Source organism: Mustela erminea, chromosome 10, assembly GCF_009829155.1.
Source record: "Mustela erminea isolate mMusErm1 chromosome 10, mMusErm1.Pri, whole genome shotgun sequence".
NCBI classification, from domain to species: Eukaryota; Metazoa; Chordata; class Mammalia; order Carnivora; family Mustelidae; genus Mustela; species Mustela erminea.
The window spans coordinates 14,153,519-14,174,764 of record NC_045623.1 but is presented as its reverse complement, the minus strand read 5'-3'; the positions used below and the strand labels follow the sequence as shown (position 1 = coordinate 14,174,764).

The 21,246-nt window shown below is 38.1% G+C and overlaps 1 protein-coding gene across 5 annotated transcripts in view; it reads left to right on the top strand.

Moving 5' to 3' along the window:
- Positions 1-15,338, top strand: part of RAP1A (RAP1A, member of RAS oncogene family) — a 78,621-nt gene extending 63,283 nt beyond the window's left edge. For all 5 annotated transcript variants that reach the window (XM_032303464.1, XM_032303463.1, XM_032303460.1 and 2 more), the window contains 5 exons: positions 1,701-1,757; positions 4,078-4,218; positions 5,993-6,136; positions 11,762-11,877; positions 14,646-15,338. In XM_032303464.1, coding sequence (XP_032159355.1) covers positions 1,701-1,757; positions 4,078-4,218; positions 5,993-6,136; positions 11,762-11,848 — 429 coding nt within the window. In that variant the 3' untranslated portion in view covers positions 11,849-11,877; positions 14,646-15,338. The remainder of the gene's footprint in view (positions 1-1,700; positions 1,758-4,077; positions 4,219-5,992; positions 6,137-11,761; positions 11,878-14,645) is intronic.
- The last annotated feature ends 5,908 nt before the right edge of the window (positions 15,339-21,246 follow it).

The window sequence follows — 21,246 nt, the reverse complement described above, 5'->3', positions numbered from 1 at the left end:
AAGTTAACCAGTGACCAAAAGTTCTTATTTTGGTTTAGTTTTATAATAACTTCAAGAGATTTTAGACTATATATCTTAAGACAATAAGAAATTTGATATTGGGTTCTGTATGATACTATAATGGTAGATACATGTCATTACACATTTTCCCAACCCATAGAATATACAACACCAAGAGTAAACCCATAAAGTAGACTATGGGCTTTGCATAATAATGATGTTTCTACGTAGGTTCGCTAAGTGTAATACATGTACCAGTCTGGTGTAGGAGGCTGATGGTAGGAGAGGCTAGTGGCGAGTAGGAGAAGGGTATATGGAAACACTGTATTTTCTGTTCAGTTTTATTGTGACTCTAATACCAGAGTTCTAAAACATAAAGATTATTCAAAGGAAAAAAATTAGTCTGGACCAAAAATACTATTTTATTTCATTTTAGTCTAGCATTATGGGGAATTTTCATAATTTTATTTCCCAAGTATGTTAAGGAGGGAAGCAGAGAATTAAACCTTTCAACAAATAGGAAAGGATTACTTTGTTAGATGTTGTAGAATTTACCTTTAGTGGTGTCATAAGTTTTGTTAAATTATATAAGCTCATCTAGCCATACTGGCAGAGCAGTTTTGCTATCTGCAAATTGGAAATAAAATTGTGTTCTAGGTACATGGAGAAACTACAGACCTAACTCATTATTCATTTGAGCATGCGCACTTCCTGATTGATTGCGCAGGTCCCCACAGGAGTCCTGTAAGTGGTGCCACAGTGGCTTTGTAGCACTGCCCATGGTGCTTCTCAGCAATCCCTGAGCTGACACAGAAGCATTGAAAATAGGCCTTATGTCAATATGTTTATTTTTAGAAGGCAATGTTTCAGTACTAAAATTGCCCCCCAAGACGCTGCTGGCTAAGCTGTAACTACAAACGGATCTGTACCTAGAATGTTGGAGATTGGACACTTTTCTTGGTTACTTCTTTATTTAAAATGTTCAACAAGGTTCATAGTTGATACTTTCTTTAGGCCAACCTTCTCTTACTTTATAAAACACTGAGGAGATACACTTTCAGTATAATATAAATTTAGAATATAAAATTTCACCTAATGCACATAGCTCTTCCAAAGGCATACCTTTTTTTTAAAGTCTCATTGAGGACTGTGTGAGTTCAGTGTTAACTCATTTTAGCACCTCTGCATTCCCCTTATCTCTTAAAATTTTTCTGTGTATTTAATCTGGGGCATATTTTGGTAAAACTTTAGTAGTTGGAACGTGATAAATTGGCAGAATTTTCTTTAAAATCTTGTCTGCATTTTGAGCTAGTTAATACATTTGTGCTTTGTTTTCTTTGAAGATAATATATACATAATTTTCTACATTTTTAAATTTCTGTTAGAACTGTTGCAGTTTTTCTTAAATGAGAGGATATGACTATTGCCTTATAATAGCAAAAATCATTACTCAGTTTATAGTGGTCAGAAAATATCTAAACTCAGCATTAACAGTCCTGGCTTCTGTAGTATTAATAGAACATGCTTGAGACCTCCTGTTCTTTATTATAGTACCAAGTTAAATCTCAGCCAGTATAGCAAACTCCTAGAGAAAAGGCTTTGTAGTTGTTAATAGGTACTTGGAGTGAAGAGGTGGCAGGAAATTAGACTGACGTTTTGATTTTGATATTACTCTTTATTTTTCCTTCCTTCCCCAACAGCAAGTTGAAGTAGATTGCCAACAGTGTATGCTCGAAATCCTGGACACAGCAGGAACAGTAAGGATGTTTTCTCTTTTTCTGATAGATTTTAGTTGGTGAGCAGGTTTTATCATCTGAATAATTCCTCTGAGTAAAAGTAATTGTTCTGATTAAGAACTAATTATCTAAAAGTAGGGTTTCTTAAATTTTCTTATGTGCTTCCAGCCATCTGTGCTGTACTTCATACCCACATACTACTCTTAACATTGTGTTGAGTTCACCTACAGAATGTGTACATTGCTTATCTTCTCTCTATATTGAGGTAAAGGATTACCCTATCACTGCTTTTTTAAAAAAGGGGAGGGATATTTTAAATCCAGAATTTTAGTTAAAATAGGTATTTCTCTGAACTTCTATAAGATTTTGTCTCTTGGCACCATAGTCATTAATTTTTATCAAAATTGGTTTTGCTTTTTATTAGTGTTTTAACATCTCAAGGGGCTGTTGACAGATACATGTTTTCTGACAAAAATCTTTAGGATTATTTTGAGCCTCATTTTTCTCAACTTTAAATGACTGCTGTATGATGACACTAGTATTTCATAGGGTTCTTCTGATGATCAAATGAGATAGTGATTATAAATCCCTTGGCACAAGTGATATATAGTTATATATATGAGCTCCAAGTGTTTTCATTGCCTTCATTTGTCATCTCCTTGATAATTTTGTTATTAATTACTGATGATTTCCTGTTATACTGCCATAAATGCACATGTTAAGTGATTTTTCTTTTTTTTCCATATATGTAGACTTCACCTATTAGGCAGTTCTCAGCTTTAGAATAGATGGTATTCTTTAATGTTGTAAGTTGTTAAAAATTTAGCACAAATTTTCCATGTAATTTTATAAGAAATAATGAGAATGTTTCATGTCATTAGGAAAAGCCTTTAAGTAGATTGGAGCAGTTGTAGTGCTAATGATACTGTATTTTTCCATTCTTTTGTGGGAAAATGGATCTTGATTCCAGTAGGAAGCTTGGGGTCATTAGAACTACATCTTTCTTATATCTGTTGACTCAAAATATCTCCCCCTTTTGCCATTCCAACCCCCCTATTTCCTTAGCTTCTGAATCAGCAGTCATTCCCCTCCGTTTCCAGATATGCCAAGAGTTAAAGAGCACTTTTCTCCTTTTTCCATTCATCATCTCCACAAGTGTGAAGGAGGGCTTTGTTCTTCTTGTCCAAATTAAGGAATTTCTTCCCTACCATAGAGATCTTTCCTTTGGGCCCTTAAATATCTTGTCATTCTCCCATCCCAGTGCTCAATGTTCTGGGTCATAGTTGCCTGTTCAGTTGTCTGTGTCCCCAGGGCCTTCCATAAAGCTTGGAAAGTAGTTGATCCTCACTAATTGTGTCCCAGATCACTCCTTATTCCTTGAAGATTTTTGCTCATTCTCTTCATCACTGCTTCAGTCAGAATTCTTGGCGATTTTAGTATTCAAATAAAATCTGTATGGATATTATAGATGATCCATTTGCTCAGCCTACCAGTTTATTGACCTCCATACTGCTTCATCCATTCCTGCCCATGGTCTTACGTAGACTATATGATTACCAATAACAGACTGTATGAATACTACCTTCATCTTACTTTTAGGTGTGCTATTCTCCACCTCTTGTTGGTTTTATCTCACTTCCTTTTATACTTTAAGCTTCGCTGGAACCTTCAGTCCATGTATCCCACCATCTCTGATTGTCCTCATATCCTAACCCCCTCTTTACATAGCTTCAAATCCATGGCCTGATCATTATGATCAGTCCTCTGAATGTATCCTCAACTCCCTGGGACTTTTCAGCAACCTCCAACTCAGTTGATCACTATCCTCTATAAAAATTGTATTCTTTTGGCTTCCAGGAACCAACATTTGCTTGGTTTTCTCCATCATTGGTTATTCCTAAATCTCCTTTCCTGATTTGTCTTCATCTTTCCAACCCCTTAATGTTGGAGGGCCTCAGGATTCAGTACTTGGATTTCTCTTTTCTAACAGTACTTTCTTGGAGGTCATCTTTAGTAGCATCAGAATAATTTAATTAGGATCTATATGTAAAAAGGAATTATATACAGTTTTCTAAACCACACAGAAACCATGGTATAACATGATAAGGTGGTTAAGATCTCCCTTCTAATTCCGTAGTTCATTGTCATTGCTTCTAGTTGTGTTAAGTAGGGAACAGGAACATCTACCTTAAAGTTTCTAAAAACTGTGTAATAGGTCTTAAATTCTTGTCATGAGAACGTGTAAGAAAAAATTCAGTAGCTTATATATGATTATTCAGATTTAAATTGTTCATTGTACATTCAAGAAATCATACTTATAATTGTTCATTTTTTATTATAGGAACAATTTACAGCAATGAGGGATTTGTATATGAAGAATGGCCAAGGGTTTGCACTAGTATATTCTATTACAGCTCAGTCCACGTTTAATGACTTACAGGACCTGAGGGAACAGATTTTACGGGTTAAGGACACAGAAGATGTAAGTATTTTTCTATTTGTTTTAAAGATTGTATTTATTTATTTGAGAGAGAAAGAAAGAGAGCACAAGCAGAGGGGGAAAGGGAAAAATCAGACTCCCTGCTGAGCAGGGAGCCCATGGGGTTCGATCCCAGGACCCCAAGATTATAACTTGAGCCAAAGGCAGATGCTCAACCGACCAAGCCACCCAGGTGCCCCTATTTTTCTCACTGTAAGACATACTGCTATCTCTCTGTGTCCAAATGAAAAGTGTCTCGTTTTCTATTAAGAGGATTTGGAGGGTAGCTACCACATATCTAAAGTTGTGATCAAAAAAATTTTACAACTTTCTAAATTTACCTACAAATTATATGCTAAGATAGAGGGCATGTATGATAAAGTGTTCATTGTGCTGTTTGTTAATAAGTGCAGTAGGGAAGGAAGAGGAGTCAGAGTACTTGGTAGAAGTGGGACTTGAGTTGAGCTTTGAAAGGTGGTAGTTATGTTTCAGAAACAGTGTTCAAAGAACATTAGTAAGAGCCATAATGGTATTTTCCACTTCTATAATTCTCTTGGTATAGTTTATACTTACAGTTTTTTTCCTTTGAATTATTTTGAAGATTTTAATTCACTGGGTTTTGTATTTTTTAATTTTATTTTTGTTGCAGAATTCTGGTCTTATTTAATGAATAACATCATTGCTGTTGTGCTTTTTTGCAAGGATGAAATTATATTTTACATGTTTACCTCACTTTTGAACTACAGAGTTCCTTTTCAGTTGTATAAATTGGGATATAAAATTTCATTTGTACCTTTCTTTCTGTTTTTTATTTTCTTTCTCATTATTAATGGGAACATATGTATCTGCTCAGGACCTTAACTTTGGGTAATCCTGTAGGCAGGAGAGATTTCTATCAAATGACTCAAGATCATCCATAACCTAGTGAATACTTCTTTTCCTTCCCATGAGTAATTTATCAAAGAGACTTCTGTTTTCATAGGCAATTACATGCAAATCACTGAACTCTGATAATGTTAATGTCTTCATCTCGTGTCATAATTTAAAAAGATGGACTTGTAGATGTCTAGTATGCCATCTAACATAATTGCCTGGTTTAAGTACAAGATCCACCATGTCCCTTAAATCCTTTCTTTGTGTATAGTGCCCATCACCTCACAAATGACTGTTCTGTGGACACCTTTTATCTAAGGATGTTACACAGTTTGTTAGCAACTTGTTTTATTGCAAGTAGGGGCCACATTTCTGATACGGGGGTAAAGGGAAGGCATAGCTGCTTTGTGGCTCTATTTTAATTGTTATTGCTTCTTAATATCTCACCTAAACTGGTCTTCAGATCTAATGTCAAATATAGAAGTAGAGCTTGTTGCCTTGTTGGTCTTGCCAACTACTTTTGGAACCTGTTGGACCTGGGAGATGAAGTACAGTTAGGCCCAATGAATACATTCTTCTCTCCATTGCAGGAGGTTCCTTTTCCTTCAGATTTTTGTACTTGGAATTCAACTATATTATTAGTAGTCCACATGAGAATTATACCATTATATCCTTAAAATAATTTAGCTACTGAACATAGTAGCATCTCTTCCATACTTTTTCTGTCTCTTCCTGTTCTATCTACTTTCTTTCTCGCAATATGTGTACATAGAATTTTTTAAGCACTTGGTGAAGCTTATTGTCCTAACTAATAGATTTCAGTTGGTGACAGGTAGTTACTTACTTAAAAGTTCCTAAGGAACAAGTATGCTAGTGCTCATATTGTGTTTTTTCCTTCCCACAGGTTCCAATGATTTTGGTTGGCAATAAATGTGACCTGGAAGATGAACGAGTAGTTGGCAAAGAACAGGGTCAGAACTTAGCAAGACAGTGGTGTAACTGTGCCTTTTTAGAATCTTCTGCAAAGTCAAAGATCAACGTTAATGAGGTAACCTACAGCTGCTAGACAGCACAAATAAGTGCCTTTTTAGTTATCTTTCTTTTAAGGTAATAGTCAAAACCAAATTTTTTGAAGAAAAAAAATTGTTCTTCTAATTGGTCTTGAATCTATCAGTGTACAGAGAACACTAAGTAACTCCTAGAAACCATATTTCCTCACTACGTAAAATCACTTTGATGGTTGTGATGAAGACGCTCATATTTACCTTACTGCAAGAGCAAGTTTAAGTTAAACAATGTGTTTGAAGTCCTGCTAAGCTTCTGAATGATATGCCGGAAGGTAGTGTGTGCAGATTGTTCTATCACCCTTGCACAGTTACCTATGCACATGTGTGTAAATAGGTTGTAAAGTCAAGTAGGAAAATACGAAAATCAAAGTAGTTATTGAGCTTATGAACTTAGGTTATATAGAAAGATATATGAGGTAATACCTCATGGGTATCCCAGAATTTGGTGTCTTGAGTCGGGCCTTCCTTTGGTTTCTGACTCATGGGAGGAATCTGAGCATAGACATGGAACTAGAATTCACCCACTCTTTGAGGCCTGATGAGGCAGGTGCTCAAGGCTTTTTTCATCTCTGACTTAAGCCTTCCAACCATCTTGAGAATGTAGCTCTGACAGGACATGCGTAATCAGCATGCCCACTGCCTGAGTGTCAGTCCAGTACCCTCCTGGATCCCTGAAGATCTGTGCAGTTCCAACTAGCACCAGCAACCGACCAAAACCTCAAGAGGTTCTCTTTGCTTTTGTTAATTTTAACATATTTAACATAACCTTTTTAAAACAATGAACCAACCCATCAGAGGAGGCTTCTTTCCTTTCCCTGTAATGCATAAGTCTTCACTGGCCTGTTTGCTTGTCATTTGTGGCATCACAGGTAATCCGTCAGCTCAGCTCACTCATAACATATGTGAGAGTTATAAGGGCCTTAGGTTATCAGCATCCTGTGTTTTTGTTTGCTGTTCCTCTCTGGCCTTTGGGTCTGTAGGTCACTTTTCCTTGACTTAATATTATGGTGGTAGGCTGTTGTTTGACTTTCAAAATGATTAAGTTACCTTAAACATCTGACGGGCAAAAAATTGAGCTTGTTAAACATCCTCTCTTTTTAAATAACCAAGAATGTTAAAGCTTGCTTTGTTAGGTAAAACCAATTTTTGTAAGTACATAAAACATTCATAAATTTCATTATTTAGCAGATACTAATTGTGTGCCTGTGTGTCTGGCAGTGTGTCGGGCACTGGGGTAACAGTGATCCAGACAGACACTTGTTTCTGCCCTAGAGAAGTTTACATCCTAGTGGGGAACAAGTCCTACTGAGATCTTCAGCAGTCATTTCTTTTTCATTGCCAAGTAAATGAAAGGAAGTATGATATGTTTTTAGCTTTAGCTTTCTCTGTTGTGAAATTACAGTTTTATAGATGTTATTTTGAAAAATGTGACTAATGATAAAATTTTAAGTATTTTTTTTTTAATTTTATTTATTTGAGAGAGCGCTCATACAAGGTGGGGGGACAGCGGGAGAGGGAGAAGCAGACTCCCTTCTGAGCGGGGAGCCTGATACAGGGCTCCATCCCAGGACCCCAGGATCATGACCTGAGCTGAAGGCAGATGCTCAACCAACTGAGCCTCTAAAATTTTAAGTTTTCATACAGTCTTTTTTCAAAAAAGGAAGGAAGGAAGAAAAAGAAAAGGAAAATGGAGATAAAAAGCATTGGGAGGGGGCTTATGCATCCTTGCATGCTCGCTGTCTCACAAATAAATAAATCTTGGGGGGAAAAAGCATTAGGATGATGCATGAGGTTGGCTAGGGAAACAGTAGTTCAGGGTCACCACTGTAGGATGATTGACCTTAGGGATCTGGTTCCTTGCTATTCCTGTTCTCACCCTCACTGGTACCTGCCCACCAGGTTCACTGGAGATGGCTCTGCTGGGGCTGGGTGGGGTCAGGATCCACTGAGCACCATGGGTTGGTGGTGTTCCTTACTTTTAAAGCATTAAATAAATGTTTGTGGGAACTCCTCTGCTACTTGCTAAGCCTCCTGGATTATAGTTTCCAGTGCCCCAGGGCTCTGTTTTCACAGCAGTGTTGTTAAACCTTGATGTGAAGATTTATTAAATGTGGAGAACAGTAAAACAGTATGGAATAAGTTAGCTGTTTAAGGCTCTTTACTCTTGTGAGGGAAATACAAACTTTAAAGTAGCGTATAATATTTGAGTTTCTTTTAATGTTTCTCTATAGCCTGATAATCCAGCTACAGAGTTCCTTTGATAGTTAATAGTTCCTCAGACAGCTAATGCTTTGTGAATATACATGTGATTTCTGTTGGATTCAAATTTCAGATCACACAGGGACATACTGCTTGGCTAAATAGCCCTCTAGTTCCTGCTACCTGTAGCAGAATATACATGTTAAACTCTTATGCACGCCATTTTTGCTGTGTTCTGAAATTGGAATCACAATTCTTTGCTGAGGCTAGAATCAGAATTGGAATCAAGACATCCCAGTTGAGTAATGGCAGAAGGATTGGGAAAGTATTCTTTGTTCCCTTTAGATTTTCCTGTGGATCAGAGAGATGAGGAAGAACCTAGGTGGAGGCCTCTGAGTATGTCTAACCAAATACTTACTATTGCTTGAACTTGCCTTCATCACTGAACCAGCTGTTGCAGTGAGGTAGGCCTCGTTTGCCAAAGAAGTCATTGAGGATATCACTGCGAAATCAGTCAGTGTAGTACAGAAACCCCAAACTGGCTGGCATGAAGAAACATGTGGCTTTGATTCTTTGACTATTTTAGTTTATCCTTTTAATTTTTTATCTTACAGTTTATGCATTAAGGCTGGGGAACAAATGAGAACTTGTTCGTGGCTGTGCATATTAAGTTCTTAGAGGGTTTCAGAATTGTGAAACAGACTGCTGTTTTGTTTTCAAATCCAGTGTTTTCAGCTTTCTTATAAATACCATAATAGAGAACTTAAATGGTTTGAAGAAGATGGCAGTGGAAGGATAGAGCAAAAAGAAAGGAATATAAATGAATCACTTAAAGCTTTGAGACAAATCACTCAATAGTGGCTTTTTTTTTCCTTTTTAATAATTAGCCTTTTAATCTTAGGACCATTTTTTTTATTTTTATTTTTTTTTTAAAGATTTTTTATTTATTTGACAGAGAGAGATCACAAGTAGATGGAGAGGCAGGCAGAGAGAGAGAGAGAGAGGGAAGCAGGCTCCCTGCTGAGCAGAGAGCCCGATGCGGGACTCGATCCCAGTACCCTGAGATCATGACCTGAGCTGAAGGCAGCGGCTTAACCCACTGAGCCACCCAGGCGCCCTAATCTTAGGAGCATTTTAAAAAATACATGAAATGGTTTTATCTGAGGATTATCTTAAAAATGATTTTAAAAATTATTTTACTTTTAAAATTTACTGAAATTATTTAAGAACAATAAGAATTTGTTTACTCTTCATTCAGATTCACCAGTTAACATTCTGTCAGTGTTTATGTATCACATTCCTTTACTCCCAAATATGTTAATGTATGTACCATTATATAAAGACATTTTCTTACGCAACCACAACGCAGTTACTAAAATCAAGAAAATTGTTATTTGCACAGTCCCTGTTCAGTGCATATTCAGATTTTGTTGTTTGTCCCTATAACTTTTTATATACTTTTTTTTTTTTTTAAGATTTTACTTATTTATTTATTTGACAGAGAGAGGGAGAGAGACAGAGATCACAAGCAGGCAGAGAGGTAGGCAGAGGCAGAGAGAGAAGCAGGCTCCCCACTGAGCAAGGAGCCTGATGTGGGGCTTGATCCCAGGACACTGAGATCATGACCTGAGCTAAAGGCAGCGGCTTAACCTACTGAGCCACCCAGGTGCCCCACTTTTGATATACTTTTATAAAGCACTATTTATTACAGATTAGTAATAGTAAAGAGTTTCTGTGATATTTGCTTCTCAGGTCATTAGTAAGTAAGTATTTGCATTTCATAGCAAAGAACCAAATTCATCTTCTCTGTTGTTTAATTGTTCCAATATTTGGGCATACTTAGCACTATGAAACATATAAACATGTCAGAATTAAAATAATCTGCTTCTGTGAAATAAATACTATTGTATTTGTGTCTTTGATGCCTTGGATTTTTCATCCAAAATGAATCAAAAAGATGTATTGAGATTGTCACTTCAGATGGGGTCACACACTTTTTCTCTTTTTCACTTTAGCCAAAATTAATAGCACCAGAAACAGCAAACAGAAATCGTATGCTTTTACATGTGGTATCTTGAGAGGAACGTGGTATCTCTTCTGTCCTGTTCTAGCCAAAAATATACATAAATCTTAGCATGAGGAAAGATCAAACCCAAACTGAGGGAAATTATATAAAGTTACTAACCATCTGTTTTCAGAAATGACAATGTCATGAAAGACAAAGACTGAAGAACTATTCCAGATTTTAAGAGATTAAAGTGACCGAAAATTAAATGCAGTATGTGATCCTAGATGGATCCTTTGAGGGTGGGGAGCAGGAATTCTATAGAGGACATCATTGGGGTAACTGATAAAATTGGGATCTGCACTGTAGATGACACAAAGTAACATATCAGTGCTTAAATGTATTCAATGTATAACTGTAACATGGTTATGGAAGAATATCCTTGCTCTTAGAAGATATACACTCAACCACTAAGGGCCCTGTTGTATGCAGACTACTCTCTGATGATTTAGAAAATAAGAATGTATTTAGAGAAAAATGATAAAGTACATATGGCTTAATGTTACTAATTGGTGAATTTGGGTAAAGAATATAAACCAGTCCTTAGTATTCTTGCAACTTCTCTGTAAGTTTGAAGTTTTTTATTTTCATTTAAAGATTTACTTAAGAGAGAGAAAGCAAGCACACATGAGAGCGAGGGGAGGAGCAGAGGGAGAGGGAGACCAGCAGACTTCGTGCTGAGCAGGAAGCCAGTCATGGGGCTTGATCCCAGGATATTGAGATCCTGTCCTGAGCTGAAATCAAGAGTCAGACACTTAACCAGCTGAGCCACCAAGGCACCCCAAGTTTGAAGTTTTTAAAAAATAAAAATAAATGTGTTCATATTCAAGTTGAGTATCAACTCTTCCCTTAATCATTATGTTTTGAAGCATATAAGATTCCATGAGGAATAAAACGTCACTACCTTGTTTTTCACTACTTATTTTTTTCTTGTTAATATTGAGTATTTAAGAGCAAGTTTTTAACCTTGTTTTTCACTACCTTGTTTTTCACTACTAATTTTTTTCTTGTTAATATTGAGTATTTAAGAGCAAGTTTTTAACCTTGTTTTTCACTACCTTGTTTTTCACTACTAATTTTTTTTCTTAAGTCGATATTGAATATCTAAGAGCAAGTTTTTTCCCTCGTGGTAAGTTGATAAGTCTTGCTTTACCCTGACCGAGAGCCACGTTTTAAGAAACCTGCTGTTAGAGCAGCAAAATACAGGTCCAAGAGCAGAATAACATTTAACAGAACCAAGGTGGTTTTGTAGAGCAAGAGCTCAATTGTTTGTTGAATAAGACTTTTTTTTCTTGTGTGTGTGTGTGTGTGTGTGTTTTTGTTTTTGTTTTTGTTTTTTTAGATATTTTATGACCTGGTCAGACAGATAAATAGAAAAACACCAGTGGAAAAGAAGAAGCCTAAAAAGAAATCATGTCTGCTGCTTTAGACCCACAGTAAGCAGCAGCTCTGAGCCAGGTAAGATACTGAAAACAGAACAAATGCCTTGCTCATGCTCTTACTTTGGGCTTTCCCCAACCCTAACCACTTCCCATTTCACTTGTTAGGGTATTTCCAGGTTTCTGCATCTTGTAAATGTGATATATAGCTTGTAGCTATTTCAAAGTGAACACACCTTTGTGTATCAGTAATAGTCATTCCTCTCCCTGTAACCCCTTCCCTGATTCCCAACACCATCATTGGTTTTGCTTCTCTTTGAACTTAACATTAACAAAAACAGGTATTATGTCTGGCTGCTTCTACTCAAAAATATGTTTTTGAAAATTATCTTAATAAAGATGCAGCTGCAGTACCGTATGGCAGTAGCTCATTTTTATTGTGTGACTGTACTAGCAGTCTGTTTATGTATTTTGCTATTGATGGACAATTACATTTTTGAGAACTATATGGATAATTCTGTGCAGTCTTGCTTGAGTCTTTATGCTCACGTGCATCATTTCTATTTGGTGTGTACCTAGGGACAAAATGGCCAGACTATACACTTCTATATAGGGCCAGCTTTAGTAGATACTGCTCAAAGGTTTTTCAAGGCAATTAGACCAATTTATACACTTGCTAGCAGCGGATGAGTTCCACGTCCTCCCCAGAGTTGGTATTGTCAGTCTTTTTAACTCAAGACATTCTGCTGGCTGTCTGATGCTGTGTTTTGGTAGTCATTTCCTCTCGGGTCTAGGTTGACTTCTTTGAAATGTTTTGTCTGTAGACTTCTAAGTATAGTTGACTTTAGTACCATTTAAGTTTTCATTAAAGTGAACCCAATGGAGAGAAATTAGTGCCAGCATTGAAGCTGCCTGTCAAGTGAAAAACCACGCCCTGCAGGAACCATGTGTTTTTCTCTAATTATATATATGAAATCCCCTGAACAGTGTCTACTTATCTTCATGAACTCTACAAACTATACCGTAATGGAATGTTTTTCATGAAGTGATTTTGTGAGGTCAGTTGATGCTGGTTATGTGCACATTACTAATCTAGGTCCAGTTAGAGGAACGTCTACTGTTCCCACTTGAGAGTTGGTTACACTTAGTCTTGTTAGTCTCTTGGGTCCATCAAGCAGATTACCTATTCCAGAGCACCAAATTAATGAATATATGCTTCCTTAGAGACCTAGGTGAATCTCTCTCTTCAGGGAAACACTGTGTAATTGTACCCCCCTTTAATTTAGTTTAATTTTCTTGGTACCCTCCCCTCCTAAATGAAGGTCAAGGAAAATGGGGAGAAAGGAGGGAACAGCATGGGATTGCTTCTGGTTGGATTTAAGAAAGACAGATTCTGGTCAGGTGTTTGCTTTACGCTTTAAGTGAAATCTTGACTCAATAACTATAAATCATTAGCTCCCTGAAGGTGATTATTTTAAACTTTGCTGGTGTTTGTTTAGGTAAGGGTGCAAAGGTAAGGAAAATAGGACTCCAGTTCCTATTCTGAGCTATATCACCTCACCTAACTCTCTTAAGTCAACTATAGTTGATTGACTTGCTGTTGCCATTACCTTAGCTGACCCTAGTGTAATTTCCAGTTCTCTAAAAAATGTTCTAGCTTATGTTTAAAGGAAGAGGTGCCATCTCCTGGCCTGTTACGAAAATTCATTCATATACACCCTGCAGTGTATTGTGTTTTACCTGAGAGAAGAGAAATCTTGTCCTACATCTAGAAATAAGATTTTCATCCTGGTTGTATAAATTCTTAGGCTCTGATATGTAACTCGGCCTAACAATATATTTAATAAGTCACCTGAGATCTCCGTGAGTGTTTGAAAATACCAAATGATGGGTCAGTTAGCAGTCAGAATACTTGGCAGAGCAAAGAAATCACAGAGTGATTATAGACTGGAAGTGCCATGTTGATTCCACTTGAAAAGTACCAAGATAAGGGGTAAATTTAAGTAGCTATGTATGTTTTTAGTAAGAGTACATGAACCATAAGGGCAGTGTATCTGACCTTGCCCTTTAAGCAAGATTGTATTGAAACATGTTAATCTCTTTTTAGTATGTCCCACTTCTAAAGACACGAAGAGGAAATTCTTCCTTTAACCTAGTTCTTTTCTGCTGAGCAGTACAACTAATGTGGAGCCTTCTGCCCTTGCATATGGGGGTCAGCTCTTTCTGTGTCATCTCTTCTGGTCCTAATCTGTATTAGAAGTGCTAATCCTAGGGACACCTGCATGGCTCAGTCGGTTAAGCATCTGACTCTTGGTTTCAGCTCAGGTCATGATCTCAGGGTCATGAAATTGAGCCCCTCCGACGAGCCCTAGCATCAGGCACTCCATGCTCAGCATGGAGTGTGCTTAAGGGATTCTCTCTCTCCCTCCCCACCCCTCCTCCCATCCGTGTGCACACTCGCTCCCTCACTCTCTAAAATAAATAAAATCTTTAAAAAAAAAAAAAAAGTGGTAATCCTAATACTCTATAGTCCTGAAATGATTGGATAAAGAAATTTTATACTTAGGTGTTATTTCCTTTTTGGAAAAAAAAAAAGATGATAATGGGATAGAAATAAAATAATGACTGTTTTCCTTTTTACATACAGGACTGTCATATGGTGAAATTAATAAAACTAAAATGGCCCCGTTACTGTAGCTGTTCAGTATAATTTAGTTGTCTAGTAACAATCAGCCCATATCTGTTTCTTTCTATATGATTATCTGCTTGTTCACTACCATCTTCTGACATTAAGAGGTTAGCCATATGTATGTATATATATAAATACATATCTGTTCAATGTTCTAGATTACAGGAATGAAGAACTGTTGCCTAATTGGGAAGTGCCAGCATTCCAGACTTCAAAAATTAAATCTGAAGAGGCTTCTCCTGTTTTATATATTATGTGAAGAATTTAAATCTTATATTGGTTTGCACAAATTCCCTGGAGAAAAAAAAAATTGCTCTGTGTATATCTCTTGGAAAATAAGACAATAGTATTTCTCCTTTGCAATAGCAGTTATAACAGATGTGAAAATAAATATACTTGACTCTAATATGATTATACAAAAGAGCATGGATGCATTTCAAATGTTAGATATTGCTACTATAATCAGATGATTTCATATTGACCTTTTTATCATGATTCTTCCCTGTCAAGCACTAAAAGTTGAACCATTATACTTTATATCTGTAATGATATAGATTATGAAATTTCCCCTCAAACTCATTGCAGCAGATAACTTTTTGAGTCATTGACTTCATTTTATATTTAAAAATTATGAAATATCATTCTGTCATTATATTCTAATTAAAATTGTTTGTGCATAATGCTTTGGAAAAATGGGTCTTTTATAGGAAAAAAACCTGGGATAACTGATTTCTATGGCTTTCAAAGCTAAAATATATAATATACTAAACCAACTCTAATATTGCTTCTTGTGTTTTACTGTCAGATTAAATTACAGCTTTTATGGATGATTAAATTTTAGTACATTTTCATTTGGTTTGTGTGTTTTTGTTATTGGTTATAGATTTAAGGCTTTTATTTTATAATGGCCACATTGTTTTAAATGCAGTAGTTCCTTTCTGCCTGTACCTACAGAACACTTGGCTTTAAACCCCTAAGTCATTAGTAATTTCTCTAAGAACAGACCTCACACTTTCTGTTCTAGATGTATTTATTCCTCCTATACAGCAAACTACATCAGACTACATAGAATAGTTTTGTATATTCTCTCTTGATCTTAAAGATTGTATCTTATTGAATAAGATATCCCACTGTGTATTATTTTTATATGTAAAAATAAGTTTAATACTGTATCAGGGGTTAACTTTACTATTTAAAATCTTCCACAGCTTGTAATTTCATCAAGGGAATCCTTTTGTCATTGTTAATTTGTTGGGCATAAGCCCACCAATGAAATGTTATGTAAAAATTTTCAGATTTGCTTTATAATAGATTGAAGAGTTTGAGAAAAGTGGGAAAAAGTGAAAAGGCATACAAAGAATGTGTCAGTTGCTTTTGCTTCGACTATATATGAGGTAGCATAGTAGTCGTTGTATGGAAAAAATCGCTAAGTTAAAATTTTAGCTGGCTATATAGTGGTGCTTTTCTTTTCCTTCCCAGTTGTTTCTGTTTTTACAAAGATGGCGCTCGATGAGGACATGGATCTAGGGCATCAGTATGATTTACGTGTTCTCCATAGAGATAGAGCAGAACAGCTTGTCAGCCAGTTAAGTGCTGGCGAAGGAAAGAAACAAGCTGAGAAAACCCTGTGCCTTGTCCCTGATTACTGAGGAGAAGACTAGTCCTAGAAAGTCTACATCACTGCTCAGGGATCTAGATATTGTCTCGCTGCAACTAGGTGTGAAGTAGTGTTCAGACCTTGCTGAGACTTTCAAGGAATGTGGTCAGGCCATCGGTTACTAAATTCAGATTTAGGAATAAGATTTCAAATGTAAACTCTGACCAACCTGAGAAAATGTTAAAATATTGTAAAAAAAAAAAAATAAATAAATAAAAAAATTTGGGGGTGGGGAATTGTATTCTTTTGAGTTTCTAATAAATTTAGTTAACTAATACTTTCCATCTACTGATCCAGTTACACATATGCCTGGGATTAAGGGGCCAAAAATCTAATAAATGCAATAAATTAAAAATAAATAAGTGAATCATTAGGGCCAGTTTGTCCAGGTCAAGGTAGCATATTTTAAGGTCCTTTGGAGCCATTCTCCTTAAAGACTCACCTCTCGGACATTTCTTTGGACTTAAAATCATAGACAAACATCTCACACATCAGTAAAAATCACCAAATATTACCTGTTCCATAGGTTGTGATGTTATTTGCCAGATAGGTACAAAATCATTAAGTAAGAGTAACTCCCAAGTTAGAATCTGCTAGATTAAAGCATCAGTTTGTCCTCAGTTTTAGAACGTGGGAGAGAAAGAGTGCTGGATTCCTTGGTCACATCTTACACAGTCCACTCGGGATGCGATAGGACTGTGAGGAGATGTCCCGGCAGCACTCCGCAGGACCTGCTGAAGTCAGGGACATGCGTTACTGTTGCCAGGGAACCTGCCGCTGCTGAGTGAGGCACAAGGGTAGGTAGCCTGCCAGAAAGGGAGATGCATGTGCTTTCATCTTGTCCCTGTGGACTCTGTAGTCTTCTCTCCAGAGGGGAAAGGGCCCCAAAATAAGATGTAGTTGATGTATTTTTTATAGCTGAAAAGTCAAAAAGCCCTCAAGGCTATTATATATAAATCTCATAAGTATCCAAGAACCGACACGACGTTTGTATTTGTGACTCCTTAAAGTACGTTGCCTTTGGCAGATGAGTAACATATATAATTTAAAGGAGGCTTGATATCATAGTTGATAATTTTTCTCCCATTAAAACAAATGACTAATGGCTTAACTAGTATGTCCCCAAACTAGTTTTAAACAGTAAATACATAATCTATCATTCTACCCTCCACCAGGGGGAGCTTCAGTATCAGCTAAATCCTTCTACAAGCCTTGAATGAATAGTATGAATTCAGTCCATTTGTTCTTATATTTAAAACGCTGCTTGCTTCACAAAAAGGCATAAAGGCCTTTCCTCAAGAATTTGCAATCTACCGGGCAGGAAAGATAGGTAAGAAATTCATCAAAGATATGAAAATGCTGTAATTTATTAAACTGTGGTCACAGAATTCTCTTAGGAATGTTTGGGGAAATACGGGTGTTGGTATGTTATTCTCTTTCCCCCACGGCTTTGAAGTAATCTCTCTTTGGCATCTTGATCTGCCATCATAACTGACCCCTTTTACCCCTCAGTGAAACAGTCTGCTTCTTTGCAGTTAGAACGTACTTAAGAAAAATTAATCTTTGGGAAGGCACTGATCTTTACCTTATTACCAGCATTATTAAGACAGGTTACTTGGTTTGGAGCTATTTTTTCTATATAGGAACGTTTTCCATTACCTGGACCTGCCCAGGTTTAAATATTTTTGCCTCTTTTTTCTCATTAGGTACACGTATTTGTCAGTTCATGTATCTGATTTTTGTTTTTAGGACTGAGAAACGAAAGAAAGATTACCTCAGTATTTTCCTTGTTAAGCAATCACAGTAGAAAGCTAGAAGACCTAAAATATGCTCTTATAAGTTGTATGTGTGTAATGAAACCAGCGTGTGAAGAGATTGGTATGTGGAGGAAGAATATAGCTTGTAAAATAACCTTTTGTTTTATTTGGGTCTTGTACTTAATTTAAGGTGCTACTTAAATATGTATTAAAATAGCCCCTCTTGGCTTGGCTCCAAACATAAAAGGGCAGAGTGGTTTGGGTACTTGTCCAGGATCTGGAAAAAGCCCATCTTGTGCAGGGGAGGAAATGAATGTGAGCTTTGAGGTAGTACAACCACCAAGCTTTTAGTACTTCTATTCCCCCAAAATGTAAAAAATGCAAGGTATTCTTGAAAATGTAGTACAGACATTACATTGAATACGAATTTTTTTTTTTTTTTTTTTTTTTTTTACTGCAGTTTCATCTTGGGTTCGCTGAATGCACAGTCCATTTATTTAATGCCGTGTCTTAACTTAAATATTCTTGTTGAGAACAGTTGGAGATTTTGAACTAGATGCCTAGTTCTGTTTTCTGGGGAGGTGACATGGATTCTGTTTTGCAGACATTAAGAAGAGTTTTAAAAGGGAATTGGGGGATATAGCTCTGGCTTTTTAAGAAGAAGCCTCCTGTGGTTCTGGGCTCAAGGTGTGACATACATTTCCTGCTAATTGCTTCTCTTAAGAAGCATGGGCTTGGCTGTTCCTCTTGAGGAAAAACCTTAATAAACCTTCCCGTTTTAAGAAGTGATGTGACTCTTATTTTGAGCTGTTGTTTTCAATGTGTTTGTCTTTTTGTAAAGCTTAACCATGTGCAAGTTCTTGTGCTTACTTTCAACCATTTAAAAATTCTTGTAGGACATATAAAGCAGATGATCCTTAGGGGCCTATCAGCAAATAGTTAGGTGCTTCCACTCTGTGCTAGGTTCCGATCTGCATGTTGGGGATACAGCAGTGAACAATACAAAACACAACCTTTTCCCTCGTGGAATCTTTGGCAGGAGACAGAACACGTGCATGCGTGTGCGTGCGTGTGTACGCGCAATGAGGAGTGCTGTGGAGAAGATTTAACGGGATAGGAGCTTCAGGGTGCTAGGCAGAGAGAATGTTGCGGTGGGTCGAAGGTTTCTATCCTTGCTGAAGCTCCTCTTTTTGTAAATGTGTGAAATGTGCAGCCCACACAGCTTCCGGGAGGAAAGAATGGCCTTCGTGCGTCGGGAAGGGTCTTCACATGCCATGAGGTGGACGTGTGCCTATGTGTCGAAGTACTAGCGTTGGCTGCATGGGGACCACAGAAGGGACTTTAGCAATAGGTATAGAGAGCATGATCTGACTCAGCCTCTCATCAGGACACTCTGGCTGCTGAGTTGACAATAGCCTGTGAAGAGCAGTTAGGAGAAAGTGGAGCCACCAAGACCTTTTGAGAGGAGTGAAGGATGACCCCCCAGATTTCTTGCCAGTAATCAAAATAGTGAAGATTGTGGCAGGAGCAGGTTTGGGATTTCCATTTTTGAATAGACTAAGTGATAGGAATGGGTCAGGTCCTGGAGTAGCACCGCAGGCGGTTGGATCAGTGTCTGGAATTCAGATGAAGAGACCTGGACAGGAGATTCAACGTTGAATGTTTAGGAACACGGACAGAGCATTAGGACCTTAGCATTGATTGTAGATAGAGAAGTTCAGGGACTCCATCATGAGGTCAGGAGATGAGGAGGGGTTGGCCAAGGAGAACGTGAAGGTCACTGGAGATACCAGGTGTGGACTGTAACAGCACATGTTGGTGCCCTAATGGGCATAGCCCACAGAGGAGGCAAAATGAATAGGGCCACAAGGACGGAATCTAGCAAACAAGTAAAGGGGCTGAGCAGGACAGGGGCGTGAGCAGCCAGAGACTGGGAGGTCACAAAGAACTTATAAAAAGTACCATAAAGAAGTAGACAGAAGGGACCGATGCTTTCTGTTGTGGGAGAGCCGAAATGCTTCAGGGAGGGGAGTTTGAACTAGGCTTTAAAGGGTATAACTTCAATAGGTAAGAGTGGGGAGTAGTGTCACAGACAGATACGCAGAAAACGGGAGCGAGAAGTTGGCACTAATGTGGAAGTGATGGGCTGGGGAGTAGAGTGGAGCCATATTGTGGCAGACTTTGAAAGGAGAAGGTGACCATCTAGTAGGGTGAGCTAGGAAAATAGGGCCTGGCAGCTCATCCAGTGGTTACAGAGAATGTGGGGATGGGGAAATTTCAGAAGGGATCTGGGCAAAAATGCCAGGGTTGCAAGGGTGACTCCCCATGGGCAAATGGTCTCTCCAGTCTCCATTTCTCAATTCTTTTTCCCCATCTCTACTGAAGCTGGTCCGAGTCATGTTCATGATCCTTTGCAAACAGAAGCTCAACTTAGAAGGGAACCAGCATTAATCCTCTGGCATGCAAAGATATTAAACAGGATTGAAGAGTAAAATGTCCTTTATTAACTCCATTGCTCTGCTCTACCTTACACGATTCTGCTCCCTAGGTCTTTTGGTCTCTCAAGGGCAGGCAGCAACTCTCAGTCTCACTCTCACACCCTCCCAAGTTTTCCTCTCCCTGCCGACTCTGGCCCTCCCAGCCCTTCCCTCTGAATCCACCAGTGACAGAGAAGTTTAGGAAGGGGGCTCTTTTCCTTAATGGGTAGCTGCCAGGTCCCATCATCCAGGCCTCCCCTTGTGGCTGAGAGGAAAGACACAGGCCACACTGTAGCCCCCGTCCACCTTTTCCCTGGCATCACTAGTATCCCCAGTTGGGTGGTTGGGGAATTTGAAGGAGCCACCGGGATTAAGGGGGTGATAACCATGCAGCCTTCCCAGCTGAGAAAATGGGGCATGGAATTGTGGCACAGGCACTGGGCTCTGCCTGCCTTTCCCAGGAGGTGATACATTTAATGGAGAAGTTTGAAGAAGGTATCTGATCCCCACACTCCCAGCAGGGTCCCGAAGCCAAGGCCAGAGGATCTGGAATTCTTTAGGCCCTTAAAATCTCAGATGCAGGGCCTAACCCCTTATTTCCTGCTATATAAATGGACTTACATTAACAGATGCTTGGAACCTCAGACCAGAGATTCTAACACCTGCCTAAGTCAGTCTGGCTGGGTGCTCCCTTTGATAAAGAGCCGGCTCCCTGGGCCGCTCCTGCACTGTCGCAGTGTGCAGAGCAGGCTTCAAGCGAGTGCTCACAGGCCTTCCGGCTTTCTGGGGCCAAGCTCCCAGGTGGAGTCCATCTAATTTCAGGTGCTACACTTGGCCCACTGGGAGGAATCTCTGTTGGTTTTTTGAG